The sequence below is a fragment of the Amphiura filiformis genome, chromosome 3 (assembly GCF_039555335.1).
Source record: "Amphiura filiformis chromosome 3, Afil_fr2py, whole genome shotgun sequence".
NCBI classification, from domain to species: Eukaryota; Metazoa; Echinodermata; class Ophiuroidea; order Amphilepidida; family Amphiuridae; genus Amphiura; species Amphiura filiformis.
In genome coordinates, this window is record NC_092630.1 from 38,412,789 (window position 1) to 38,440,098 (window position 27,310).

Here is a 27,310-nt window from a genome sequence, read left to right on the forward strand (position 1 = left end):
CAATTTAGTGTTTTCTTTATTCATTAAGGGATCTGGAATGAGCGTTTTGAGCATTTCAACAGTATTTTTGTGGGACATGAGAGCACATCAGACATATCGAATTGCATTCTGAATACGAAGAATGTCTTTCTGATATCAAATAATTTTCATTTTTGAAATTCACGATATAATACAAATTTTATGACAAATTATTAAAATTTGATATTTTTCACATTTTTGATATATAACAGTCCTTGAAGTAAATATTATAAATCTAATGATATATTCTTAAAGTGTATGTAGCTGGGAGGAAAAGCCGACGATCAATTGAAAATTTTGTCCTTTCAAATTGAAGATATGGATTTTTTTCCCAAAAGACCTAATTTTTCTGGTGTTTTGGGAAAGAAAATCCATATCTTCAATACGAAAGGTCTAAATTTTCAATTGATCGTCAGCTTTTCATCCCACCTACATACACTTTAAGTATAAATTATCAGATATAAAGTTTACTTCGAGTACTGTTAAATATCAATAATATCAATTGTTAATCATTTGCCATAAAATGTGTATAACATTGCAAATTTCAAAAAATCAAAATTATTTGATATCAGAAGGACATTCTTCGTATTCAGAATATAATTCGATATGTCTAATGTGCTCCAATGTCCCACAATAAATACTGTCCAAACGTTCATACCCCAGCCCTTAACTCTTTGGTAGGCAAAGTTTGTATGAAACATGTTTGATATGTACAAAGCCGTTCCCTGTGTGTCCAATTTACTTGATGATTAAACACAGTTTAATATATACGACAATAAGACATTAATACTAATAAAAACCTACCTGTTTAATCTTTTCTAATTCATGTTTTAAACTTGAATTTTCGGCTTCTATACTGGCAACCTGTTCACTACTCATAGTCTGCAAACAAGCACAAGAAAAGCAAGTTAGTTTCGGTAATTTATACATGTCAATCTTTCTGACAATGAAATATACAAGTAACTGATAAGGTCTAAAAACTCAACAGGCCAGACATGTAATCATTGAAAACCATTATTGCGTATCTCCCCAAGGTATCACATAATTTAAGGTCAATTTCAAATCTATATAATATGTGACCCGGCAGCACAAATGAGCCGTAAATTCCCTAAATTGTATTCTGAGTTACAGTGTAAAATGTGTACGAAGGTCGTATTCATCGGTAACTTAAGCTGGCCCGACATCTGTCTTATTTTGATAGTCAAAAACTAATCAATAATTCTATTGTTGAAGTGGATAATAAGTTTCTACCTTAGATGGCTATAAAACTTTTAATAGCTCTGGTCTTTGTTTTCTTTTGCTAAATCCTGTTCAAGTGGTGGGTTACCAGGCATTATATTCTTAAACCTCGTTGACTTGGGGATGATTTGAAGTGACCGCCAATTATGACTGTTTGATATTTATTGCCAGCAATGTGGAAAAAGAGACACATGTAAAAACGTAAAAGCTATAATTTTGTTGAAGGAGCAAAGTTTAACAAACCATAACCCCGCTTCTGGATATCGCTTGAAGTCAAATGATATACCATTTTAAAGTTTATGATGTTTATTTTTTAAACATGAAATAAAACAAAATTGACCGGGGGAGGAATTTACGGCTCATTCGCCGTGAACGGTCACATATGTGAGGTTCCTGTATTTAACAGCACTAAATATTTCTTATCACATAATATTTTAGTGATTTTGAATTGACAACTAAACCACACCAGATCTTATCATACAAACGCTAACTAAAAGTTCACTCACCTGTGACGATAATGATGATACTGTTTTTTCTAACTGTTCTAATTTATGGAATGACTGATCCTGCTGTATTGCTAATGTGTGCTTGGTTTTGGTTAACTCCTCTAATAATTTGGTTTTTTCCGCTCTAAGATCCTACACAAAATGGAAACAAGAATACAATGATAAGTTGGGGAGTGTGTCAGTATTTCAATACTATATTGGCTATATCAAAATAAGTGTATCCATCAGTTTCTAGTGATTTTGGACCAGACTGCCACAAAATGCAAATGATCCACTCAGTTAGTAGATAAATGAATGGTCATAAAACTATAAATTGTAGTCATTTCAATATGATCCAATTTTATATTCAAAATAAGCAGGCTTTTCAATGAACTGCAATACCAGAGATGCCAGTCAGTGTTGACAAAAATCCTGAAATGGCAACAAATTTCCTGAAAAATGTACTTTCCCTATACATTTGTAAAGGATCATCCGAGTAAAATTTCCTAAAATCAGGAAATTTCCTGACAACTGGCAACGCTGCAATACTGATGGGTACCATTCAGTCTGCATGCTTTAGTCATTATCCTTTTTCCTAAAATACATTGTTTTGATTGACTGAACATTCAGGCTAAGTTAATAGTTACAAAGTATTACTTACAACAACTTCTTTCTCACTGCACACCTGCAGATCATCATATTGCCTTCTGCAATTGGAAAAATGTATAAACAATACAATTTTTGTTATTTCACTCCAAACCAGAAATGTTAATACAAACACTAATTAGAAATGGGCCAAAATATCTGATGCAATGTAAATAAATGTGTTTGACATATCATTAATATATGTTAAAGCAGAAAAGATACATCTTCTCTGGTTGAAGTCAGTTTATTTATTCCAATGACATGCAAAGATTCATATCTGATTTAATAAGTTGATTTTCTATGTTTTGCAACAAAGCTGAAATCCTTGTACACAACATAACTCAAAAACCACTGTCACATACTGTTAGTGATAAACTGGCCTCAAAAAGAAACTTATAATTTTTCTTAAGGTCATATCTTAAAATCCTCTCCATAAAAATGAACAAAAATTGCACACAGGATTACTTCAATACTCTACTCTAAACACATGTCAGTAACACCTTCCTGGACCAAAATTCACAGCCCAACAGATTTCTTTTGTTGGGTTCCAATTATTCGCCTGTGAATGTGGTCCCGGAAACTGTTCCGTGTCAGTGCATTTTACTGTTGTGTCAGTTGGACAACTGCTTGGTTACTGACATGTGTTTATAGTAGAGTATTGAAGTTATCCTGTGTGTAATTTGTGTTCATGTACAGGCGAATAATTGGAACCCAACAAAAGAAATCTGTTGGGCTGTGAATTTTGGTCCAGGAAGGTGTTCCATGTAAGTGCATTTTGCTGTTGTGTCAGTTGGACAACTGCTTGGTTACTGACATGTGTTTAGAGTAGAGTATTGAAGTAATCCTGTATGCAATTTTTGTTCATTTTTATGGAGAGGATTTTAAGATATGAACTTGTGAAAAATTATAAGTTTCTTTTTGAGGCCAGTTTATAATTGGAGAGATACCATCTCCATTTTTGGATTAAACAAGTTGTTCATTCTATTTATTATACATCAAGAACAATACATTGTGAAATACATCAATTTATACATAATTTGAAAGTATATATGAATATAATAACCAGCAAACATACAAAGTGAAGCAGCAAATTTAATGAGCATGAGAAGTATAATATTATAATGGCTCCTGCATACACAAAAAGAACAGTCTCAAAAATCAGGGTTGTTGTTGTTTTGTTGCCTAAAGTATTATTTAGAGGTTAATAACTGCGCATCGGTTATTTGGAGGGCATTGTGAAATATCTAAACATTGTGCTTTGGAACCGAGGGATATAAGGTCCAAAGCACAATGTTTAGATATTTCACAATACCCGAAAAATAACTGATGCAAAGTCATTAACCTCATTCATAACCGTCACTTTTTACTGTTTTTAATTCAATTTACGTCACATTTTCTTCTTTTAATTTAAAAACAGAACACAATTTTAACTTTATCTGTCGTTATCCCTGTAAAAAATCGAATAGCCCATTTAGGAAATACCGTTAGCGACCAATCACAATCATGCGATGTCCAAATACGGTGGCCAGCATCCGCGTAAATTGTTTGAACGCATAACACGTCACGCAACACTGTCATTGTAGAGCGTACTTTTAGCTACGTCACAAGACGCGGTCATTATACTTTTTCAATGACCTGCATTTGCGTCCGCGTATTTATAAGTTATTATCTGTGATTGGATCGCACTTGCTGCGTATATTAATGAGGTTATGAATTGACGTTAACCGGCAGCAAGAAGACCCATGCCTTACCTACTATCTGTATAAAGCTGCTCCTTTTCATTTTGCAGCTGTAATAAACTGAAAGCAAAGCAACATTTTTATCAAACCAAAATCATATAACAGCCATGCAAATATTCTGTACATACCTTATTTCCTCTAATAAATGCCCCTCCTCTAATAAATACTCCCCTGAGATTTAAATTTTACATGCTATATAGAGGCCGTCAGCGTGACGTCATTTGCCGCCATCTTGTGGGTACATGCTGTGGTGGTCGTTCGATCTCCATGCGTGGGCAGCAAAATCACCGTGTTGATGCGTGATAACAGCTGCGTGGCAAGCTGCGCCCTGCGCGTAGTGTCCGACGCATGAACATGCAGAGGCTGGCGGCCTCTATTGTGTGAGCAAGCTTTAAATTTATAGCAGTCGAGTCAATATTGACTGTTATAATCTTTAAATTGCATGGACAAAACCAAAAACTTCCATCCAGTAATTGCCAAATTATGGTAGAATTTCACTAGATAAATCATATCGTCACTGGGTGGGAAAAACCTTGTATGTACTTTTGGCCCTTGAACATGGATAAAGCCTTGTAGGTGTTGACTTTATATTGAAGAAGTTGCTTCATCCATGTTCAAGGGCCAAAAGTATATGCAGGAACACCTCATATTTACTTTTGGCCCTTGAAAATGGATACAACCTTGTAGGTGTAGACTTTATATTGAATGGCTTGTTTCATCCATGTTCAAGGGCAAAAAGTACTTACAAGGTTTTTCCCGCCCAGTGACGATATTTTTGCTTCATATGCACTTACAAATGTAATCTGTAATATTTACTGCAATAATATCGTATTCCGTGGGCCCCGCCATCTTGGATTTCAAATCGGAAACAAACCGGAAATGAGTAATACTTTTGATTTTCACTGAAAATTTGCCTCTATAATAAATGCACACGCCCCCACCCCTTGCAAAAAATTTCACACCCTGGGGTGTTTATTAGAGAATATAAGGTAAAAGGTACCGGTAGGTGTTTTAAATGTTTTGTTGTTGCAAAAGCAATGAATATACATATAAAGTAAAGATAAAAATACACAATCATTTTATCAACATAATTTGCAACTTGCCATTCCTAAGCAATTTGAAATATCAATACTGTGCAGAGAAAATAAAGTTATACAATACATTACAAAATCTTTCAGCTTGACAGTAGAAAATAATGTCTTTCCATAATGCATGGATGATGTGGGTCACTCCATATCATATCAAAGAGGCCCCCACCTGACCCCCTCAGATTTGCTTTATATTTTACTCATATGTTGTACCTGTAAAAGATATTAAAAACCTGCAAATTTGAGGTCTATAGCTCTTACGGATATTCTGTGGCAGTCATTTAAAGTTAGGGGATCTAAATTTGGACCCAAAAGTTGTTACTAATATTATGTAATAATTCTTGCAGAAAATTTGACATAAATCATACATTATGGCTTTAACATGAGACAAAGTATGCATCAACAGCACAGCAAAAACACCAAGTGCTGCTGATTAATCAACATTGGACTCTTTTTAACATTATATTTCATCAATCTTGCTAATCTGTCACATGCTTAATGGTGCAATCCAAGATAATCATTCATTAAAAACAAGAGACAAAGAAAATCTGAAACATGTAATCATATAGCCTACATGAGATACTGCAATTCTATTACATAAAAAAATCCTTACCTTTCCTGTTTTTTCTTAGCCTTTTCAGTTAACTGTGAAGAGAAACAAACAACTGATCATTCCCATTCTTACTTCTTGAAAACATTGTTAGTATGCAATAATTGATTTTTTTAATGATTTATATTGAAATTTTGATCAAATACAGAGAAATTAATTCCAACCATTTTCATATGATAAACACTCCATCGTTTAATTGCGAAAGTGAGACTGGGATCACTTTTATCAGGTCATGACTTCAGAACTTTGCAAAACAAAGTTCATAATCTATTGGTAGTCATTTTTTATGATTTATAAACATACAATAGCTTACCTTGGCTATTTCTTCCTTTAAAGAAGTTATTTCTGCCGTATGTGCATTCTATAAAGAGGAAGAAGATGAAATACAAATAACAATTAGTTTGTACATTGGTTATGAAAATCATTTGACATTTTAAGTGGACTTCTGATGATACCACATGATTCTATGCATCAAATGTTCTATCAGAATACATTTTGAAACAGTCTTTCTATATATGTGATGCGATCAAGCAAAATCAGTCGGAACTCGGAAATATTAAATTTTCAGTTTCTTATAGGATAGTAAAAAGAATTTACAAAGCTGCATTTTGCGGAAAACCCCATTGAAATTGAACAACCAGTTCCAACTAGACTTAGCTGTGGTCTAAGACCACGAACACAGCCGTGTGGTGACCCCTTAATCACCTTTGACCCCAAAATATATGAAAACCCCATAGACATTGGCTAATGTCAATGCATCGTGTCCACGTGGCATCACTTTGCTATGCTTTTTGTGGCAAAAGGGCCATTTTGAAGGTATATCGTTTTATACCGGAAGTGACTCCTTACTGACCATTGACCCCAAATATGTGTACACCATATAGACACTGTGTTATAACAATGCATGTGTGCAAGTGGCGTCACTGTCCTACGTAATTTGTGGAAGAAGAAGCATTTTAAAGGTATTTCGTTTTATACCGGAAGTGACCCCTTAATGACCTTTGACCCCAAATAAAATAATACCACATATAAACTGGGTAACCACAATTCATGTGTGGACATACCGTTACTGTCCTATGTTTTTCTTAGCAAATACAAAAGTTTGAAGGTTTTTCGTTTTATACCGGAAGTGACCCCTTAATGACCTTTGACCCCAAATCTGTGTATACCCCATAGACACTGGGTAATAACAATGCATGTGTGCAAGTGGCGTCTCTGTCCTACAGAATCTGTGGAAGAAGATGCATTTTAAAGGTATTTCGTTTTATACCGAAGTGACCCCTTAATGAGATTTGACCCCAAATAAAAAAATACTACATATACATTGGGTGACTGCAGATCATGTGTGAACATACCGTTACTGTCCCATGTTTTACTTAGCTAATAAAAAATTTTGAAGGTTTTTCGCTTTATACCGGGAGTGACCCTTAATGACTTTTGACCCCAAATCTGTGTACACCACATAGACACTGGGTAATAACAATGCATGTGTGCAATTGGTGTCACTGAGCTACAGAATTTGTGGAAGAAGATGCATTTTAAAGGTATTTCGGTGGACGCCGGATGAGTCACAATAAATAAGCTTTGACCCCAAATAAAAAAAATACCACATATACATTGGGTAACTGCAGATCATATGTGAACATACCGTTACTGCGCTATGTTTTACTTAGCTAATAAAAATTTTTGAAGGTTTTTCGTTTTATACCGGAAGTGACCCCTTAATGACCTTTGACACCAAATCTGTGTACACCACATAGACACTGGGTAATAGCAATACATGTGTGCAAGTGGGGTTGCTGTCCCACGTAAGTTGTGGGAGAAGATGCATTTTAGTTGAAATCACGCTTTTGACCCCTGTGACCTCCAAGCGTGACCTTTGACCAAGCGATTTTCATGTGACATGTAGGGGCATGGTCAATGATCATTGTGACCAAGTTAGGTTAAAATCGATGTAAGCATGTGAGTGCTAGAGCAAATGTAATGGTTGACAGAAGAAAGAAAGAAGAAAGAAAGAACCTGTAAGAAAAAAGACACAGCCGTGACTAACGTCACGGCTGTGTAATGATACAAGCAATTAAAGAGTTTCTAAAACAACAGGAAAAATATTTTCTTTGTTTGGCTATATCTCAAAATCAATATTTTGGAGTTCCGACTGAATTTGCTTGATCGCATCACATATAATTTCCAATAAAAAAATCTAAAAACAACTTATATCTTTTTGTGTGGGTTCCACAGAATTAAAACCAGAGAACCAGGACTCGACCGCCATCTTGATACAGGCATGGAGCAAAAATTGGGGGTATTCGGTTTCCCTCGGACTGCGCTCGAGGCATTCGTTGGCATGCAGGCGCGACATAGATAATGGGCGATTTGAGAGACGCACTTGATGCGACCTGCACGCGAGTACCAACACGACAGATGAGACGCAGAATTGTTTTCGTTCGTCTCCACGCACCGTCGGCAAGGACCCGAATACCCCCAATTTTCTCCCCATAGCTGACGGCGCGATTGTATGTGGCGGTATAGGGAGTCTCGGTTCTCCTTCTCTAATTCTGTGGTGGGTTCTTAATTGTTTTCTCATCACAGATGAATAGTGGTTTTGTATACCACTGCTAAATATTCATAACCATTTGTGTCACAATGTTTACACCTCTAAAATTTTATTTATGAATCAAATCAATCAAATGTATTTGGTAAGTTGCCTCATTAAATAACACGCTTTTTGTAATTGATTTTATTTCCCACAAAAGGCTATCATGGATATCGTAGAATTCCATCAAAAAACTTATATGACACAAATGAGTGTTTTTTGGGTGAAAAAGACAAAAGTCAGACCCCTCCACAAAAAAATTATTTGGAGTTTGAGTAACTATATTACTGATACATGCGGCTGTACATACATGTATTATTGTAAGACCTATGTATTGTAATGTGTTTGTGGAGAGTGTATACCTTTAGTCTCTTTCATCAAACAAACACTCAATTAGAGGCATACCGTAAAACCCTGTCTACAAGCATATAGAGTGCTTCTGATAAAAGCTAAATTAATCCAGGCGCCATTATGGAATTAGAGCAAATAAATTATAGATCCAAGCACTTACAAACAAGTATTATTGTAAGATCAATCTATTGTATTGGCATATATACGCATGTATCGTATTAATTTAACTTTAATCAAAAACCCCATATATGCTTGTAGACGGGGTTTTACGGTATATGTTTGCAGACGGAATTCTACGGTCAGAGAGCTGTCAATCAAATTTGGAATTTATTAAAAGGAGTGCCAAAATATACCAACTTTTTATCAATCTACACATATGTGATGCGATCAAGTAAAATCAGTCGGAATTTGGAAATAGGATAGTAAAACGCATTTAAAAAGCTGCATTTTGCAGAAAACCCCATTAAAATTAACCAATCAGTTACAAAGTTATGGGCAATTAAAGAGTTTCCAAAACAACAGGAAACAAAAGGAAATATTGCCTTTGTTTGGCTATATCTCAAAATCAAGTTCCGACTGATTTTTCTTGATCGCATCACATATATGCATGGGCTTCAATCCTGTGTAGGACAGGGCATGTCCCTACGTTTTCGGAAAATTATCCAATTTTTGTTCTTTTCACCCAGTTTTTGACAATTCAGGCCAAATGTCACACTTTTCAAGACGGGTTGACGCCACTGAATATGCATAACATATTCTGTTCTTTTCACAATGGTGATATTTAACACATCCATGCAATTCAATGGGCCCTATTGTCTAACATGTCTAGAACCTATTCAACCTGACAATAGGAATTACAGACACTATTGCTACTCAGTGGCGTAGCCAGGATATTTTTTGCCGACAGAAGTTGTGATTTGTTGACCCAAATATTTTTTGCATGGTTTGAAATAGTGAAGAGAGAAAAAAAAAAAGGATAATAAGCGCTACCGACATAAAAACAAATTTTTTTTTGTTGGTATAATTCAATTTAACTCGCCCCTTTTTTCTGTCACCCTGGGTAAGAAATAGTCTGTTGTTAACCCAATTTTTTTTCTCAATAACGCCTTCCGTCTACCGGCCACGGCCATGACGAGCGGGGGCAGTCCCCTGGTTCCCCACTGGCTACGCCACTGTTGCTACTGCGGTGTTATACAATACAAAAGACTTGAATGGAGTCATTGTATTCATTACTTATATTCCTCATATTTCAACCTACCTTTGCTTGTTGCAACTGTTCCTTCATAAGCCTATTCTCTTCCTTTTCTGTATCAATCTGTAGCTGCATTTCTACATTGGACATAATGAAACAATATTTGGTTGCAGAGATGTTGTTGAATAGATGTACGCAATTGAATATATCATAAAACACTATTGTATAAATAAATGTATAACTGCTGTGAATTCACATTCAGCAAAATCAATAATTACATGACACCTAGTAGTTACAGTTTCAAGCTGTTGCTATCAATTTATGGATTTGCTAATTTGAATTTTTCTACCAATTATTATGGACAATCCAGATCTAATGAACCATATATAAACTGCATAAATGTGATCCGTTCCTGCACCACCTGGTGCATGCAGACCCAATTTGAGAAAGATACCTTAGAGATTATGCACACATAAAAATTAGTTCAATTTTTGAACTTGGCTTTTTAGAGCAGAGTGCAAGACCACCCAAAGTGCTTAAAATTGTAATAGCTGCCTTATGTAAAACACCAATTGTTTGCAGCACAATTCACTCATTATTAATTGTATTACTTTCCTGATGGCCACTAACCTATCCCAAGATATCACCTTTTTATGTAGTTGGTGTTCTTCAATTGTTATTGATCAAAAGTAAGTACATTTATTGAAATGTTGCAACTGGCAGCTATTACATTCTACTGCACTTAAGATTATGAGAGTTAGACCCTTAGAGTGCCACAAAAACAAGTGATTCATGAGGACTAATAAAACTTGTTTATCAGCATTAATTATTTAAGTATTAAAAACTTAAAAATTTAATATGAAAATTGAAAAAACAAAACAAAAAACCATGAAGTTATGAACTGATCCCTGAAAGTGAGGAGGAAGCGGAAGCAATATAATTTTGTGTGTGTGTGTGGCCTAACAAGTGAAATTTTGTCATGTTCCAGGCTTCTTGGCAATAGGTCAAAATGTTCAGCATATAACATTAAAGCCCAAACTCTTTTTTATCTGGCATAACGGGACCCAGCCCAGCACTGGCCAGATAAGTTAAAAATCTGGATCAGTGTGTAATTCTGCATCGAATGTCCATGTGTTGAATTGGGACAAAAAGAGAGTACTTCATATGAACACAGCAAAGATTTTCCAACACAGTTGAGCATACTGCACCATCAGATTTTAACAGACATCAACTTGTTGATGACATTATACAAAGACAGCGAAGACCTTTCAAAGTCAGGTTCCACTAATGTGATGGGAAGGAGGAGTCCCTTTTTGTGATGATAGTAGATCGTTCTCCTTTCATTGTAAATTTATCTTTTAACAGACTCTCTCCTTTTGTCATTCATATAAACTTGATGGGTGATTGCCATAGTAGGTGGTACCGGAAGGTAGGCATTTATCGGTTAGGAAAAACATTTCGAAACAAAAATGTTTGGTATCAGTTTCGGTATTGATTTAAAATTCAGTATATCAAATGTGCATACAGGAAAGTAACATAATATTAAGTTGCCCAATTTTGTTTTTAGTACTTGATTTCATTTCAAGTAAAAATTTGAACAGATGACTTATCTATCCCTAAATACTTACCACTTATCTAGAACGGGAACAAAAAGAATATTCCCGCAGAGTTCTGGAAGCTATACACATAAGAACTCAGAAACCGAGACTGAATCGTGACAAAGGACTCGAACTAGTCCCTACCTGGGACAACCTGCTGATGCCGGGGCTACATCGTAACATCCTATGATGTAATTCTGTCAATCATATGACGTCATCAGTGAAGGTTATCCCGATCGTAGACAAGATATCATCACAGCATCACCATCTGCTAGTCGCTACAATCAAATGCAGCAAACCTTTGACGAAGCGAACGCGTCGGCGCACAGTTCATTCATAAATTTCCACTGGCAACAGCAGATTGCCTCAACAGCCAATCAGAGACAAGTGCGTCCAACGCAGTAAATACGCTGATGTATACTTAAAATACGCGCTACGTCAAAGGTTTACTGCATTTGTTTATAGTCGAACTAGCTTGAAAACGTTCCAGGTGAGCGAAAAATAGTGTAGTGTCGAAGTTAAACTCTTTAATCACTTACCACTTAATTTCTTGACATCGGCTGTTTCAACTTTGGTTCCTTGTGGCTCACTCTGCATGTAAATATATATATTAACAAGTGTTATGCCCAAATACAAACTGTAGTAATCCATGTCAAAAAATCTTAATCTTTGAAGTTGTGTTTTAGCCTAAAGTTTAACTCTGAAAATGAATAGTAACTCTGAATACGAAAGGTCAAAATTTTCATATGATTGACGGCTTTTCCTCCCAGCTACATATCATTAGATTTATAATTCTTTGAGGACTGTTATCAGAAAGACATGTTCAGAATGCAATTGGATGTGTCTGATGTGCTCTCATGTCCAAACAGTGTGAAAAGTATACAAATTAAAATGGCAGCCATGTTGGAGAACAGTTCTAAGATGACAGAGGAACAGGTCTCTAGAACGATTCTCCAATCATTCATTACTACCTAATTTATAGTACTATTATTGTGGAAAAGACAGATTTTTAAAAAACAAGGATGACCGTCATGATGAGTGACATTGTATTGCATATCATCTGAAATGCTCTTACCGGTAGCTGTACTTCAGGTGCTGAACTTACTGGACTTGTAGGACTACCTGGCGGTTCCTCTTCATCTGAATAAAACATACATCAATTCAAAACACAAATCACAACAACACAACTCTATAAGATGCAATGTTCATATTTTACATATTCCTACTACCACTAAAAGAATTCTAAACTGAACAATTAATTGGGACAATTGGGAGACAGTTCACATTAATTCAAGGAAATACTTCTGGGACATATGCTGACAATTTCTTAGCTTGAGCTTTTGAATATGCTCCTGATTTGTGTATTCTATGTTTTCAAATATGTACATTCTTGAAAAAGTCTACTGTTAGATTTTTAGATAATTCATAGAGGAAATGTACAGTTAGTTTAGTTTACCTTGTGACATGAGTTTAACCAGGCTCTCCATATTGCGTACTAGTACACCACTTAGTCTAGTCTTGAGTTGTTTAGCATGACCTTGTAAAACTGTTACTGGATCTGAAGAATCAATAGTACAAGAGCTTCATTAGCTTTATGTAGTAGATATGTTTTACTATCTTACCTTTCTAATGGCCCAAAAAATATTTGTTTCTTTTTCTTCATGCTTTGTTAGGTCAGATGTTCTTCAGGACTCGTTTGTATAAAACAGCTGGTTTTATACGTGGGCAAAGATATTGTTTACATTCTTTTACTATCATAAAGGACAGAAAAAGTAATATACTAGCTGTAAAAAACCTTTTACACTTCCATGATGATTTTATTTAAATCTAAAAATCACATAATATCTAGGGTGCACAAGGGTACTATTCTGCAGGGTTCTTACATTTCTTAAATATTTTGAACAATTTTATATGAACAAATTTGTGCACGGGTGAGGTTTAGTGCATAATTATTTCCAGGTGTACATGAAAGAGATTATGTAAATTTGTTGACAAATAAAGGAATGAAAAAAGGATAAACACTGTACTAAACTAAATCATGTACAAACTAAATGCCCACATTAATACACCCTACGCATATTGGAAAAAGGACGAAACAGTACTTGACAGTTATAGCTTGCATGTATATATCCTTGTTGTGGCAGGTGGCCAATATACATACTTACATCCTCTTCTTCCAAGTTACAACTAAACAAGAAGGTCTACTGCCTACACAATCCAGGGATCAAATAAGAAATGCAGCCTTGATACTTGCAAATAAAATAAGCAGTCTCTATGAAGAGTTTTCAAATTTACTTTGATTCACAAGAGTCTTGGCAAGAATCACTTCACAAATTCCCGCCAAAATTTGAACCTTGCATTTGATTTAACATGTGGCTTACAGGGGCTCACCCAAAACTACAAACAGAATGGCAAATGAATGAATGAACACAATGTTCCATTTTAGATGGGCAAATAATTGCAAGTATCTGCTGTGTACTGTAGCCCCCAGTGGATGCATCATCATGGATGCATGGTCAGAATGCAGTATTTCATCCCCAGTGTGTAAAATTGAGCAAAAAAGCAACTAGTCTTCATGACAGGCCGCTCCTAAAGCAACCTGTCTTGCCTAAAAATAACCTGTCCATCTTTTTATGTGTAACTTGGGTTTTTATGTGTCGGGCACGGGTGCTATCTATTGTCTAGTCACAAGTGACAAACCGGGCAAAATATCCAATGGTAAAAAAAATTCCTAAATTGTTCAGCTGATGTAATACCAACATGACTTTACTGGGACATATGCACATGTAGCAAGTAAAAAATTGCAATTTTAATGCTGAAATGGGTCAAAATAAGGATGATAACTGCGGCATAAAATAGACCAAAAGAAAGATGAACATTACAAATTTGGTCAATTTTATCCAGGTCGGTACGTCACCGATAGTTAGATTGGCAAAATTTCAGAGTGTCCGTCAAACATGCTGTTTAAAAAAGTAGCACATCCGATGACAAAATAGCTGGTCTCGGGGGTCCTATTTTACACACTGTTCATCATGCTGTATTCATTGATTTGCCACTCTGACTTGAATACATGCCACTAACAAGGTCATGGGTAAACCACAGACTACTACAGACCATGTATCAACAGTCAAATTCCCTGTGCATTGTATGCTGTGAATTCTCGCATATTCATGAGGGCCGATAGTTCGATCATACTGTGTCTAACAATCACACCAGGGTTGCATGCCTTTGCTTATACACCACAGAGCGTTGCGTGCAATCGCGATTACGCGACAGACTGTAAAAATATGTGATAAGTGTGTAGCAGTTTTGCCTGTCGCATTTCATGGAACAATCGGCCCTCAATATCGGGTGATGCTGAGACTTTGACTGCTTGTACGCGGTCTGTTATCTTTTTCATCCATGGGGTAAACACAAACCTTTGGGTTCAATATCATCATCAAAATCACTAGTGACAGCAGATAACTTAAGATCTTCAATGAAAGCTTCAAACTCTGTATTCAGCAACTTATTCAATTCTGCAACATGTAACATACAAAGAGCACACAAATGATAAACACATGCAACATATGCGGGCAAAATAAAATACACACATGTATGGCGATGAAGGTGTCTGCATTTGTTCACAGCATGCCAATTTTCAAAGCAGCATCAATATGTTTTTGTGCAGCTATTTCTTTTTCCAGCTTAATACAAAAATGCTTGCCGTTACGGACTAACACATTGTACATTGTTCACATTTTGCTTAAGTTAACTTGTATAACTCATAATTTAACTTTATACACTTTGTAAATATAATTTGTATTATCTTTTACAAAGAGATACCAAAGTAGCAAAAATCCCCAAAAAGGAATCAAGATACCAAATTTCAAACACACCTCTACACCAAAGACTAAGATCTTCAGTAAATAATAGGGCTTCAAATAGCTTGCTCTTGTTTCACCTACACATAGCTGAGTTTTAGTAATTACACATTTAGCTTAAGGGGGGTACTACACCCCAGGCCAATTTTGTGCCTATTTTTGCATTTTCTCAAAAAGTATAGCCCATTGGTGACAAGTAAGATATGTATATTATAGGGGCAAGGACTACAACTACTGCACTGAAAATTCAGCAACTCAAGGCATGTAGTTATTGATCAAATATTAGTTTTCCCTCATTTTTGACTGTAACTCCACAACTGTTGTCTGTGTTGAAATAAAATTTGCAGTGCAGTAGTTGTAGCCCTTGCCCCTATAATATGCATATCTTACTTGTCACCAATGCGCTATAATTTTTGAGAAAAATGCAAAAATAGGCACAAAATTGGGCAGGGGTGTAGTACCCCCTTAATCTGTGTTATTTGCTATTTGAAGAAATGCAGAAAAAATATGGAAATATATATGAAATGGCAAAAGATAACAATGGAAAAAATATAATCCATGCTCCATGCTTTGTCACATCAAACTGGCTTTGAAGTAAATAATTCTCATATTTATGATTTTGGGCTAATCCATTGAAAGTCCATACTCCTTTTGTGGAAGAATTTGGAAATATCTTACACAGGGGGAATATGAATTTCAAATTGAATTGGCACATTTACGAACTCTTAATTGAAACTCATTCTCCCTCTGTGCAAGATTCAGGTTGTGCAAGATTCAGGTTGGATCTTTCTCAGAGGGTGTATGAAAATAACCAAACAGAGCTGCCTAATGTGTTCATTCCATTTAAAATTCATACACCCCTTGTGGAAGATATTTCCAAAATCTTCCACATGGGAGTGTGCATTTTAAATGGACTAGCCCATTAAATTTTTTTAATGCGAACTGATGTGTGAAACAAAAGAGAAGTCCAATGATCTCAAATTATGATCCACACATTACCATCTGAACTCACAGAAAACATTTACACATTAAACGTTCAAATTGAGGTACACCTTCTTTGCCCTTATGTTCAAAGCCAGAGTAAAGTAACAAAACATAATAGGTGAATTGTATACCAACTATTTGATAAAAAATTGAAATCTAATACAATAGAATACTCTGAGGGCAGTTATCTACTTCCCAGTAGCTCTTCTAACTTACGAGATTCACCCTCCTCATCCTCATCCACCTTGTCTTCCAATTCAGCTTTATTTGTGTCATCCTCTATATCCTCTTTTACAATGCAAGAAAACATATTTGCTTGGTTCTTATTTATCTCTTAAATGTTGAATGACTAGCTCTAAATCTAACTACATCTCCAGGTCAAATTTGAAATCTAAACCCAAATCTCAACTCAACATAACCCACTTACTCGACTTACGGTTATGGTGGCTCAATCACAAGATTATCAACTTCTAAATGCAGAAAGTCTTTCTTTACATACCCAATATGATTTGACTTGAAGTCTTATTTGTAAATCTCATGAACACAATATTAAATTACTTTGATGTAAGAACTCCTGCCTTTTGCTCTTCTTTAAAAATATTGCAAAATCAAGTGAAATTTTAAACATGCTTGCAGTGTCAGCAGAACACCATGCATTTACAGTAAGCTTTATTTGTATGAATGAATAATTTGATTTAGTGATGTAATTGAGAGCATAACACATAATCTGCTGGACAAAAAAATCACGTGAAATTTAATGGCGCCCGGCAAAACTGCATAAAAGAAATCGAGTCCTTAATTTGCCTACATCTCATCTGAAATGAACACCATAACAACAGAGAGATGTTGCTCACATATAATCATATATTAACATACATGTAGATTTGAACATGAAATATACATGACATACTTGAATTGTAACAGCAACACTTTGGTACAATGTGAAATACAATATATATAGATATATAATTTGTAAATGAATAAAAATGTATAAATCATCTAGCGATGAATGATGTACTCACCCATTTCTACCATATCTTCATCATCATCTTCCTTATCAACTGGAGCTGTAACTTGTCTATTTTCTGAACTCATGTCCCCATCACCAGCAGCTCCAGTAGGGGATGGTCTCTCTCCTAATAACTGGAAACATCTGCCTTCTAACTCATTGTTGGTTTCAGTTAAAGTGCTGTAAAAAGGATAATTTTTTTTTAAAGTACATTACCACCTTCAGATAAAATTATTCAAGGATTTATATAAAAAATAATGATTACATTGACATTAGTGATACAGAGTAGATTATTTCACAATGCATGTTAATCTCAAAAACTTTTACTGGTAATAAAAACCAATGCACAAATCATTGGGTTTAACTTACTGAATATTATTCTTCAATGATACCAATTCTTCCTCATATTTTTCTTGTATACCTGGGCAAACAATGAAAATAAAGCAAACTTGAATAAATAAAATAATGACATTGGATACTTGTTATGTGCTGGTTTTGCCAGATAATTTCATTTTATCCGATTTACAGTAACTGGGCACAGATTAATCTGTTTGGCCAAGGATTTAGCGCCCCAAATAAACCATTCAAGTTTGTCACAACAAGAGAGAGGACAACAAAAGCTGATCGTTGAAATAAATCCTTTTTAAATCAAGATCAAGACATTCTACGATTCCCTTTTTGTGTCTGAATCAATCTACATATTTAGATAGATATCAGCCAATATCTCGACAATACTAAGTCCACAAGAATGCCTATTGATATTTATTTGTAACTTAGATTTAGAATACATGTCTCACTTCAACTATCCCTGCAAAATATAGGCCTACTCAAAAATAGACAAATAAGAGAAGCAACCCACTTGTAACATTTTTCTGTAGAGCTGCATTGACTGCTTGTAACCGTCTAAGTTCAGCCTGCAGTTCGCCATCTTCAGCCTTGACCTCATTTGACCCCTGACCTGCCTTAAGTTTGTCCACTTCTTTTTCTAGATTCTCATTTGTGGTGCATAACTGTAAATAAACACATTTGAGTTCAAGTTAGTAACACTATAAATGAATAAACTTGATTGAAATTTAAAACATGTTTAAGAATGATAAATTACAACAAATGTTGAGAGTAACAAAACTATTCATTTGAACAGTACACTTGGGAATTTATTGACACTTTCAGTCTTTTCATACCTGTAGAGAAAACCTACCTTGGACAACTCTGCCATAAGAGTAGAATTCTGCAGCCTGAAGTCTTCTTCTTGACTGTGCAGCTTCCTCTGAAGACTATCATTTTCAGCTATTAGTGCCTCTACTTCCTGATGGTAATAACATAACAAACTTTAAAATGTCTTAAACTACTTACACAAAGTTTTTTTTACACCTGCCATGCGCAATAGGTTTGAAAGAATTGATTTACATTATTTTAGCAGAAGTTGTTAATTCAAGTCTCCTCCACAGCCAGGTTGATGATGTCATGGGAAAGAGTTCAGCCAATCAAAAGGGCTTGTGATATTATCACTGGCAGACGGTGGTGTGCAGTGACCGGAATCACTACCCCCCCCCTGCCTTCACATACACCTATGGTTCCTGGTTATTATCCATCTTCATGACACAATCCCCAAGGGGGGAGGAGGGTACTGGTCATTGACCAGGGGGTATCCCAGTTGTTATAAAGGGCTTATACAGTCAAGAAAATGAATAATTTACTTGCTTATGTGGGTAAAAATATGGTCAATACTTGTTTAGGATAAGAAATTACACTTGTCATACTTGTTTAGGGGGTGCATTTTCAAACCTTGCAAATACTTGTTTAGGGTGCTTTTTGAGACTTTGTGGTCATGCATGATACCCCCTTGTTATTACCAGTGGCCCCCGGGCAATTTCCCCACTGCTTCAATAATATTTGCAAGCACATTTATCATTCAAAGATACAAGTGGTCATAATTTGAAAGAGGACAAACTTACCCTTGCTTTCTTGCTCTTACTGATAGTCTGTAATGAAAACCAAATTGAATAATTACCAATTAAGAGAAGTGTGTTTGTAACTTAGTACTCAAATGAGTACAACATTATTATGACTTTGTTATCCCTAAACAGGTACTGTATCTAGACATTAACTTTGTTTAATCACATTTTCCTAATTCCAAGTATGATCCAACTAGTGAACACTGAACAAGTTACATGTAGCCCAAGGTCTTAGGCAGCCAGCCGTGTAGGGAGTGTTTTACATACCCAAATTTGTAAATACACACCAGTTTTTGCTCACATGGCCTGTACTTTGTACACAAATCTTAAATTTACACGCCCAGTTTTTTAAATTTACACACCCAAACTTTCAAATCCTGCCTAAGACCCCGAATTGTAGCCTATATATCATCATACTAGTGCTGTGGTCGACATGCCTTATGTCGACATAATGTCGACGTCGGCACGTATCCCGACATGTCGACATCAAAAAAAATTCTTTTAATTTTCAAAAAATATTTTTGGCCAGAAAAGCAAGTTATAGGCCCAAAATTACTTGTTATTCAAGGTTGAAACCAGAGAAATACTGCTACTAAAGCCAAAAGCCAATTTTTACAAAGTTGATAAATTTGTATATTTTGATTACCTTTGCTTCTATTGAACAGTCAGGGACACATTGAAGTAGTATGCATTGCTAGCTGTTCAATAGAAGCAAAAGTAATTAAAATATACAACTGTATCCAACTTTGTAAAAAAAAATTGGCATTTTTTTTCCTTTTGATTAGCAGCATTTCTCTGGTTTCCAACCTTTTTTTTTTTTAAGAATTTTTTTTATGTCGACATACTGTCGACGTCGGTATACGAATTATATCGTCATGTCGACATTAAAAAACGGTGCCGACCACAGCACTACATCATACAAATTAACAATTAAAAAAGACCACATAATTCAAAGAAATTCCACTTTCTTTATGGAAGCTGCATTAAAATGGCAACATAATAATTTGTCTTGCAAAGCCAAAATATGTCCAAACACTCCTCATTTCTCATGATCACTGACCAGTCTTCGTGCACATAAACAGTTTGATTTGTTTTTTATTTGTTTGTTCGGGGTTTTGACAACCCTGGATAACCCAAGAAAGCTTCTATTGAAGCTTATTTCCATTGGGGTCCATTTGAATATCGGGACGGGTTGGGAACAGTCAGGGGTTAACACCCTACTCTTTTCGAAACTGGCTGCGAGATACGTGTGCAGGTATGGCTCTCTGCACATGGGACCGATAGCTTAACGCCCCTCCGAAGGATTTGAGTACTTTCATGATTCATTTACCCAATTCTAAATGAACCATGGGGAGAGCGGAAGTCTGAATCTAATCTACAGAAGTCGCCAATTAATTTCATACTTTTTTTTTTTTCCCAAGTTTTTTTTTAGCAATTGCCACCGCCGGGTATTTTACCTGGGACCTCATGCACTAAAGGCAAGTACCCTAACCATTGCGCCACGCTCTCCACTAGTTTGAAGTCTACCAAACTTCTTGATAATGCATACATGTACATACCTTGTTTGCTTTCTGAAGATCCTTCTCATAATTATCTGCTTTTTCTTTGAGAGTTGTCACTTCTGTAAATACAAACATATACCTAGATTACAGCTATATGCAAAGATTATGCAAAGATAAAACGAATGGAAGTCTGGATTGTCCAGTATTAAATTGCTACATACGCATACTGACATGGGACAATCTTTAAATGGATATCAGTGACTATTTGTTCAGAAAAGGGTCTGAGTGGTCAAAGTTAGGGATGCTGGATCCTCAAATGCACAATATTATCACATAATGTAATAATAAATAAATAATAATGCTATTGGTTCATTAATTGCCCTACTCTCAAACAACCTCGGGGTGATTTACACAATATTTACATATAATATACTAATAAAGATAAATACACCATACAGATTGACATGATTTATCCAGTGGTCATGGTAAACAGGAGACATACTGTAATATGATTACAAGATCACCATCTTCCCAGTCATGCATTAACTACACTCAACCAAGGCATTAGCCAGAGGGGTGTCCAGGTGTCATTTGGATGCCCTGTTTTCAATTTGGACACCCTAAAATTCTTATTTTCATAATGGAGTGAATAGGAAATGGACACTCTGATTTTGTAGAAGATACTTTTTGACCAAACTCAACTTCATAAGCACTAGCAAGGGAATGGTACCTGTGATCTGGGAAGTTGAATATACACGATGAGGTCATAAATTAAAACTTCAGGTGCAGATAGGTCTTCAGGTGACTTTTGCAATACAGATTTGATTGCGGTAAATTGTGGCGAAAAATCTTTGCAATTTTTAGGATTATCTCATTTGACTCAAAGAGTGGCATAGCCAGGAATTTTGTGTGTGTGTGGGGGGCAGGCTTCCCGTTAGTGTGCGTCATTGCGTCCAGACGCGTATTTTACAAATTTGGACGCAAGTTCACATGGCTAATCAAGTATTTTATATCCATGTGGACGAGACAAAACTTCAAATTTAATCATTAATTGATGATAAAAATAAGAAATTGTTTTATTTTTACGATAATAAAAGCCCCAAAATTTTGACCAACCTGCTAAGAATTGAAGTAAATTCTGCAATATTTGTAAATGCAACGTCAGGAAATCGTGCACTTTTTTTTTTTTTTTCCGTCGCGATCGCTGTTTGATGGGGAAAGTCCCAATTGATGCAATTGTTTGTTTACAAAGCATGCTGAACTGACGACGTGCAGTTAATGTTTATTTAGTTATTTATCACAACCTGACAATATTCCGTTTTTTAATATTTTAAGTTTATTTTTTCATAAATAATCTACGTTTCCTTTATTAGTATTATTGTTACGATGAATAAAAGCAATTTTAAAGACAGAATCCAAATGATAACATTTTTTTGTATTATTTGTGGCAGCGCGTGTTTTAGCTTTTATAGTAGGGATGACCAATGAACCATCAACTTGATTAGAACACTCCCATAGACATGCAGGGAGCTCAACTGTGCACTGCTTGCACAGACATTTCTAAATTGATCTCATTCTTTTATTTTTCAATATTTTTCTGTAAAAATTGGGGAAATTATTGCCAATTATATTTTGTAACTATCTTGCAAATTACAGCAACATAACTTATTTAATTTTCCTGTAAGTGCGAATCAAAATTGGTCCATCACCACAGTGCGCTTAATTGCCAGTGGCTGAGTTCAGCACTGCTCAAGAATGGCACAAAATATTCATGTCAATAATTTCAGGTGAAAAACGTGGCCTACTGAGCTGAAATTTGGCAGAGTTGCCACTAATACCTCTATCATACCCTCTGTACAAAGGTTAAAATATTGAACAAGTAGATCTTGAGTTAAAAATTAAATCACCAGCTTCCCTTTGAATTTCCATATTCCTTTCGAATCATGCTAAGAAGACACCTTTCTGAACATAAATGTGAAGTTTCGTGCTCATTTGATGTATTTTTCACCTGATTTCAACCCTAAACATTTTCTTATATTTATACCATCTGCACTGACTTGTTGCTATACACGCACAGGAGCTGTACTTTTAAAATACGCCGCCTAATCAATAATGAGTCTTTCACTCCATTGTTAAAGTATTGTGCTCTCTGTAGCATATGGAATGACCAGGCCCTGGAGTGTGATGGTTTTGTAGCACATGACAGTATTCATTCAAGCCTATCAAGGTCAGTTATTAGCCACTTGCTGAATGGCTGGGCATTATCAGCTATCAAAGAGATACCTTATGCTGCTGCCAATCACAATAGAGGTTAAACATTTTGTTAAAACCCCAGAAGTGATATCAGGACAAAGCTGTGCATGTTGGTACTTGATTGTTTGTATTCCTATGTTGAAAATCCCTTGTAGTACATTAGTATTTTTCTTATGTGTAGTGTATATTGTTGTGGAAAAAAAGTTCACCTGGACTTTTGATTTTGTGCCACTTTGGCCATTATGGATGATTTTTGGCAAATGTTTTCTAAAAGCATGATTTCAGTGCCTCGGTTTGAAGAAATACTTAATGCTATTGACTAGTAAAGTGCCATTTCATAAGAAACCGCTTTGATACTTTCACAATATGCTTGTTTCATGTTTGCATATATATTAAAATAAAGAAATATAAAAAGGTAAATATATGCTTATACCAATTTTGCTCACATTGCTATATTTAGACTTTGTCAATTTATTTCGCTCCAATGACCGGTCAGAATGGGAAACTTTGAAAATTCATAATTCGAAAAGTTTTTGACCGATTTTGACCATTTAACCACCAAAATACTTCTGTTGATGAGTTCTTTCCAGAAAACAATCTATTGTAGCAATAGGGGCAACATGAAATTATGATGGTCATCCCTATTTATAGCATCATCAACAACACGTGGATCGAAGTAAAAGTAAAACCCGGAAGTAAAAGTACGAAAATTTGCTAAAGATTGACAGACTTTATGCGCATGTTTTTGCAGCTGTTTCTGACCATGTTTCGACAAAACTGATGCAGAAATGAGAAAATTATCATTGCGACTGGAGGTGGAATATCACGGCGAAAATTTTATTTTAACAATCAACATTTGATGAGGTAGACCCGGGGTACGTGTGTTAGCAACGAGGGGTTGCCGTTGCGTTTCCCGGTATGATCAGTGATTGATCGTGAATTTCAGATGGACGCACAAAAATCTGACTGGACGCAAGTTTTTTCAATCTTGTCAGCAAACTTGCGCCACACATGACGACATTTTAAAACCCTTAACGGAACCCTGGTGGGGGGGGGCAAAGCCAAATTTTTGTCAACACTTTACTCTTTGCCGTCCCCATTGCCCCCAGCTCCCCTGACACGGGACTGAAAACCTACCATTCTTTAATTTTTTGCACTGGTCCACCAAACTGTAATTAGAGGTTCGAAGTTCAAGAAGTTGTGCCTGGAAAACAAGCAGGAAAAAAAGACATTAGCTGATCTGAATCATCTGATAATAACTCTAATTAATAACATTTTGTATTCTTTGTAGTTTCAGGGATTACAAATTTTGAACACTCGACACATGTCCCTTTCAGCTCTGTTCTGTCAATTCTGCACAGGGTTATAGCCACGCCGGTCGGGGGTAACCGGCACAGACCGGTGCCGACCGGCACTAAATTTTTTTTTTTTTTTTTTTTAAATTTCCCACAAATGTTTTATTCATCATAAAAGAGTAAAAAACCAAAATATTTTTTGGGGTATACCCCTAGCCTATCCCATATCCCTTGTGTTCGCTAAAAAGATTGTGCCCCGAGCCAGCCCTCTAATTGGATAGTAAAATTAGCCGGCACTCAACTTGGGCTAGCTATAACCCTGATTCTGCACTAGAAACCTTTTCAAGGAATCAACTTACACAAAGCAGCTGAGAGCAGCATGGCCCATCAGTCAAGGTCTTTAACTCCAATGTAAGAGGTCCCCAGTTCAATTACAGGTAGATTATCCACTCCACTCTCTCCATTACTGCATTTGAATTATTGGGCAGATGCAGTGAATGAAAAATATCTCCCAGCCAGTTTTGATCACAGTAATGCCTGTCTGTATGTAAACCCTCCCTATAACCTTGTGCATCAAGGGAGATCTGTGTCCAACAGTGAATTAGTCACTCAGGTCCAACGGTTAAGGTGGTACTACTATTTTGTGACTAATTTTGCATTTTTCTTAAAAAATAACTACACACTGGTAACAAAAGACATATAAAGGGCAAGGAATCAAATTACTTCACTGAAATTTCAGTGATTCAAGACAAGTGGTTCATTACATGTTTATGTTAAGAAATGAGGTACATTCTAGAGGTACCTCTTTTCCTAAATAACGTACCACTTGTCTTGAGTCACCAAAATTCTAGTGTAGTAACTAGATTCCTTGTCCCTATAATATATACATAACTTTTGTTACCAAATTGTTGTGTTATTATTTTTTGAGAAAAATGCACAAATAATCACAAATTTATCAAGAGGTGTATTGAATCAATAAAAATCATGCCTCCGAAAATGATGCAGTGGAAAATGTCACCGTGGAAAGTAGTACCACTAAATGACGACCCGAATACAGCTACCGCTTGATCCCACCAGTATCCAATAAGAAGTGATGGGATTCCGGTGTGACGAAAAGCTACACAACTGTCGAATTCATCGTGTTTGTGGACTAATAATATGATAGGATGATCTTTTCATTCAAATCCAAATGGAAAACTTGTAATTGTCTAAATATGTATGATTGAAGTCCAATTTCCAAATCATTGTCAAATGTCAATTTATCATTCCAGAAAAAAGGTACCGTAAATCAATATTTTTAAAAATATAATTTTGTAAAACCAGGCTTCACATATTGCCACAATATTAACAAAGAATAGGTAGAAATTGGCCATACATACAATGTATATGACCATGTACATGTACATTAGCTCGAGATACCCTAGCTAAAAAATACAGGTTTACATTTTACTACATGTATCTTACATTTAAAGCCATAATGTACGATCTTATAATATGAAATTGGTTAATTTTTTCAAACCTGATTTTTTTTGCATATTTGTAATGTTTACACATGTCCCAACTTGCACCTAAATGGAATTGGCTAAATTTGTTGTCTTTGTAGGTCAACAGAGCAAAGTTCGACATAAAGTCATAATTTTTTTATTATGACTTTATGTCCTCCCATAGAACTGCGTGTTAAATGGCCAAAATAACCAGTGGGGTTTCTTTCACTTTACCTTGTTATTTCAACCTAAAATGGACAGCAACCCTTCCCGTCAGTTATTACTAATATTATTTCAACATTTTGAATAAAGAATAAAAAAAATTAAAATTTGACGGAAATCGTACATTATCTTCATGATCTTGCTGTATTTCAGCTAGAGCGGCATACATGTGTAGGTAGAAAACCCGTTTTTTTTCTGAGAACAATACAAAATATGTAATCTTTTTAATAATTTTTAAGACAGATATAAAAAGAATTTATCATGTCTGACGTCATCTGTCAATCAAACTCGAGCATGGTTGTTTACAAGTGTCGTGATGATGACTTGCTGAACGCGGCGGTATAACCGGTCGCCTTATTGTTAATTTTGCACTTTTAAACATGCAAACCATCTCAAAAGTTAGGTCTTTATAGTAGGAAACTTTCTTTGGTGAAGGCACCATGTCAACAATGCCTAGAAAAGCTGCTTTTTGCCTTAAGTTAAGTAAAGTACGTAATTTTTCGCCATTTGCTGCTGTTCCTTTTCTCCGATCAGCACCAGATAGATCGGTCTTCCTTTTACGCGCTATTAACCTGTGTATGCTGTGTTAACCAATCAAGGATCGTAATTGACAGTGACATCAGACGCGATAAATTCTTTTTATCTCTGTCTTTAATTATAACCTACATTAGTCCCCGGCATTAGTCTTGGGCTGGGGTGCAGAATTCTGCAACCTCCCAAAAATAAACACGATTAAGCGTGCCGGTTTAAGACCAATTACAACGCTTACAGACAAGCATTATACATAACAGACAGAGTACCGGGTTAATGATAAATCCACTTTTATTTAACACGTAATCTAGTCTTGTAAATGTTGTAATAAGGTGGAAAACTAACCTGCATTCGCTGGAACTCCTCTTCCGACAAGGCCTGCGCCATTTTGGATTTTGACGTCACGCCCCCTCGGTTTTTCATCTCATGAATATTCGTTATTCTTAATGAGGAGGAGGAGGAGGAGGAGGAGAGAAGGAGAAGCGAAGAGAGGGGAAGAGCAAGAGAGGAGAAGAGAAGAGGAGCTAAGAGGGGGAAGAAAGGAGAAGAGAAGAGAAGAGAAGAGGAGCTAAGGGACCGTTCACAAACACTTGTTTATAGGGGGGCTGATGCAAAAAAAAAATTCATCGCATACCGTAAAATGGGGTAACTTTG

General features: G+C 35.8%; 1 protein-coding gene across 4 annotated transcripts in view; it reads right to left on the reverse strand.

Moving 5' to 3' along the window:
* The window catches only part of LOC140148472 (GRIP1-associated protein 1-like), a 41,037-nt gene extending 13,986 nt beyond the window's left edge, over positions 1–27,051 (reverse strand). For 3 of the 4 annotated variants that reach the window (XM_072170449.1, XM_072170448.1, XM_072170450.1), the window contains exons 1-19: positions 27,002–27,051; positions 24,262–24,328; positions 20,929–20,990; positions 19,370–19,396; positions 18,613–18,720; positions 18,274–18,424; positions 17,784–17,835; positions 17,428–17,594; positions 14,978–15,076; positions 13,015–13,116; positions 12,634–12,698; positions 12,098–12,149; positions 10,027–10,097; positions 6,138–6,185; positions 5,828–5,859; positions 4,139–4,186; positions 2,404–2,449; positions 1,764–1,895; positions 823–900 (exon numbers count right to left, since the gene is read on the reverse strand). In XM_072170449.1, the coding sequence (XP_072026550.1) occupies positions 823–900; positions 1,764–1,895; positions 2,404–2,449; positions 4,139–4,186; positions 5,828–5,859; positions 6,138–6,185; positions 10,027–10,097; positions 12,098–12,149; positions 12,634–12,698; positions 13,015–13,116; positions 14,978–15,076; positions 17,428–17,594; positions 17,784–17,835; positions 18,274–18,424; positions 18,613–18,720; positions 19,370–19,396; positions 20,929–20,990; positions 24,262–24,328; positions 27,002–27,043 (1,449 nt within the window). In that variant the 5' untranslated portion in view covers positions 27,044–27,051. Of the gene's footprint in view, positions 1–822; positions 901–1,763; positions 1,896–2,403; positions 2,450–4,138; positions 4,187–5,827; positions 5,860–6,137; positions 6,186–10,026; positions 10,098–12,097; positions 12,150–12,633; positions 12,699–13,014; positions 13,117–14,977; positions 15,077–16,621; positions 16,694–17,427; positions 17,595–17,783; positions 17,836–18,273; positions 18,425–18,612; positions 18,721–19,369; positions 19,397–20,928; positions 20,991–24,261; positions 24,329–27,001 lie in introns of all 4 variants that reach the window. The other variant, XM_072170451.1, reaches the window with a different exon arrangement.
* Positions 27,052–27,310: the final 259 nt, after the last annotated feature.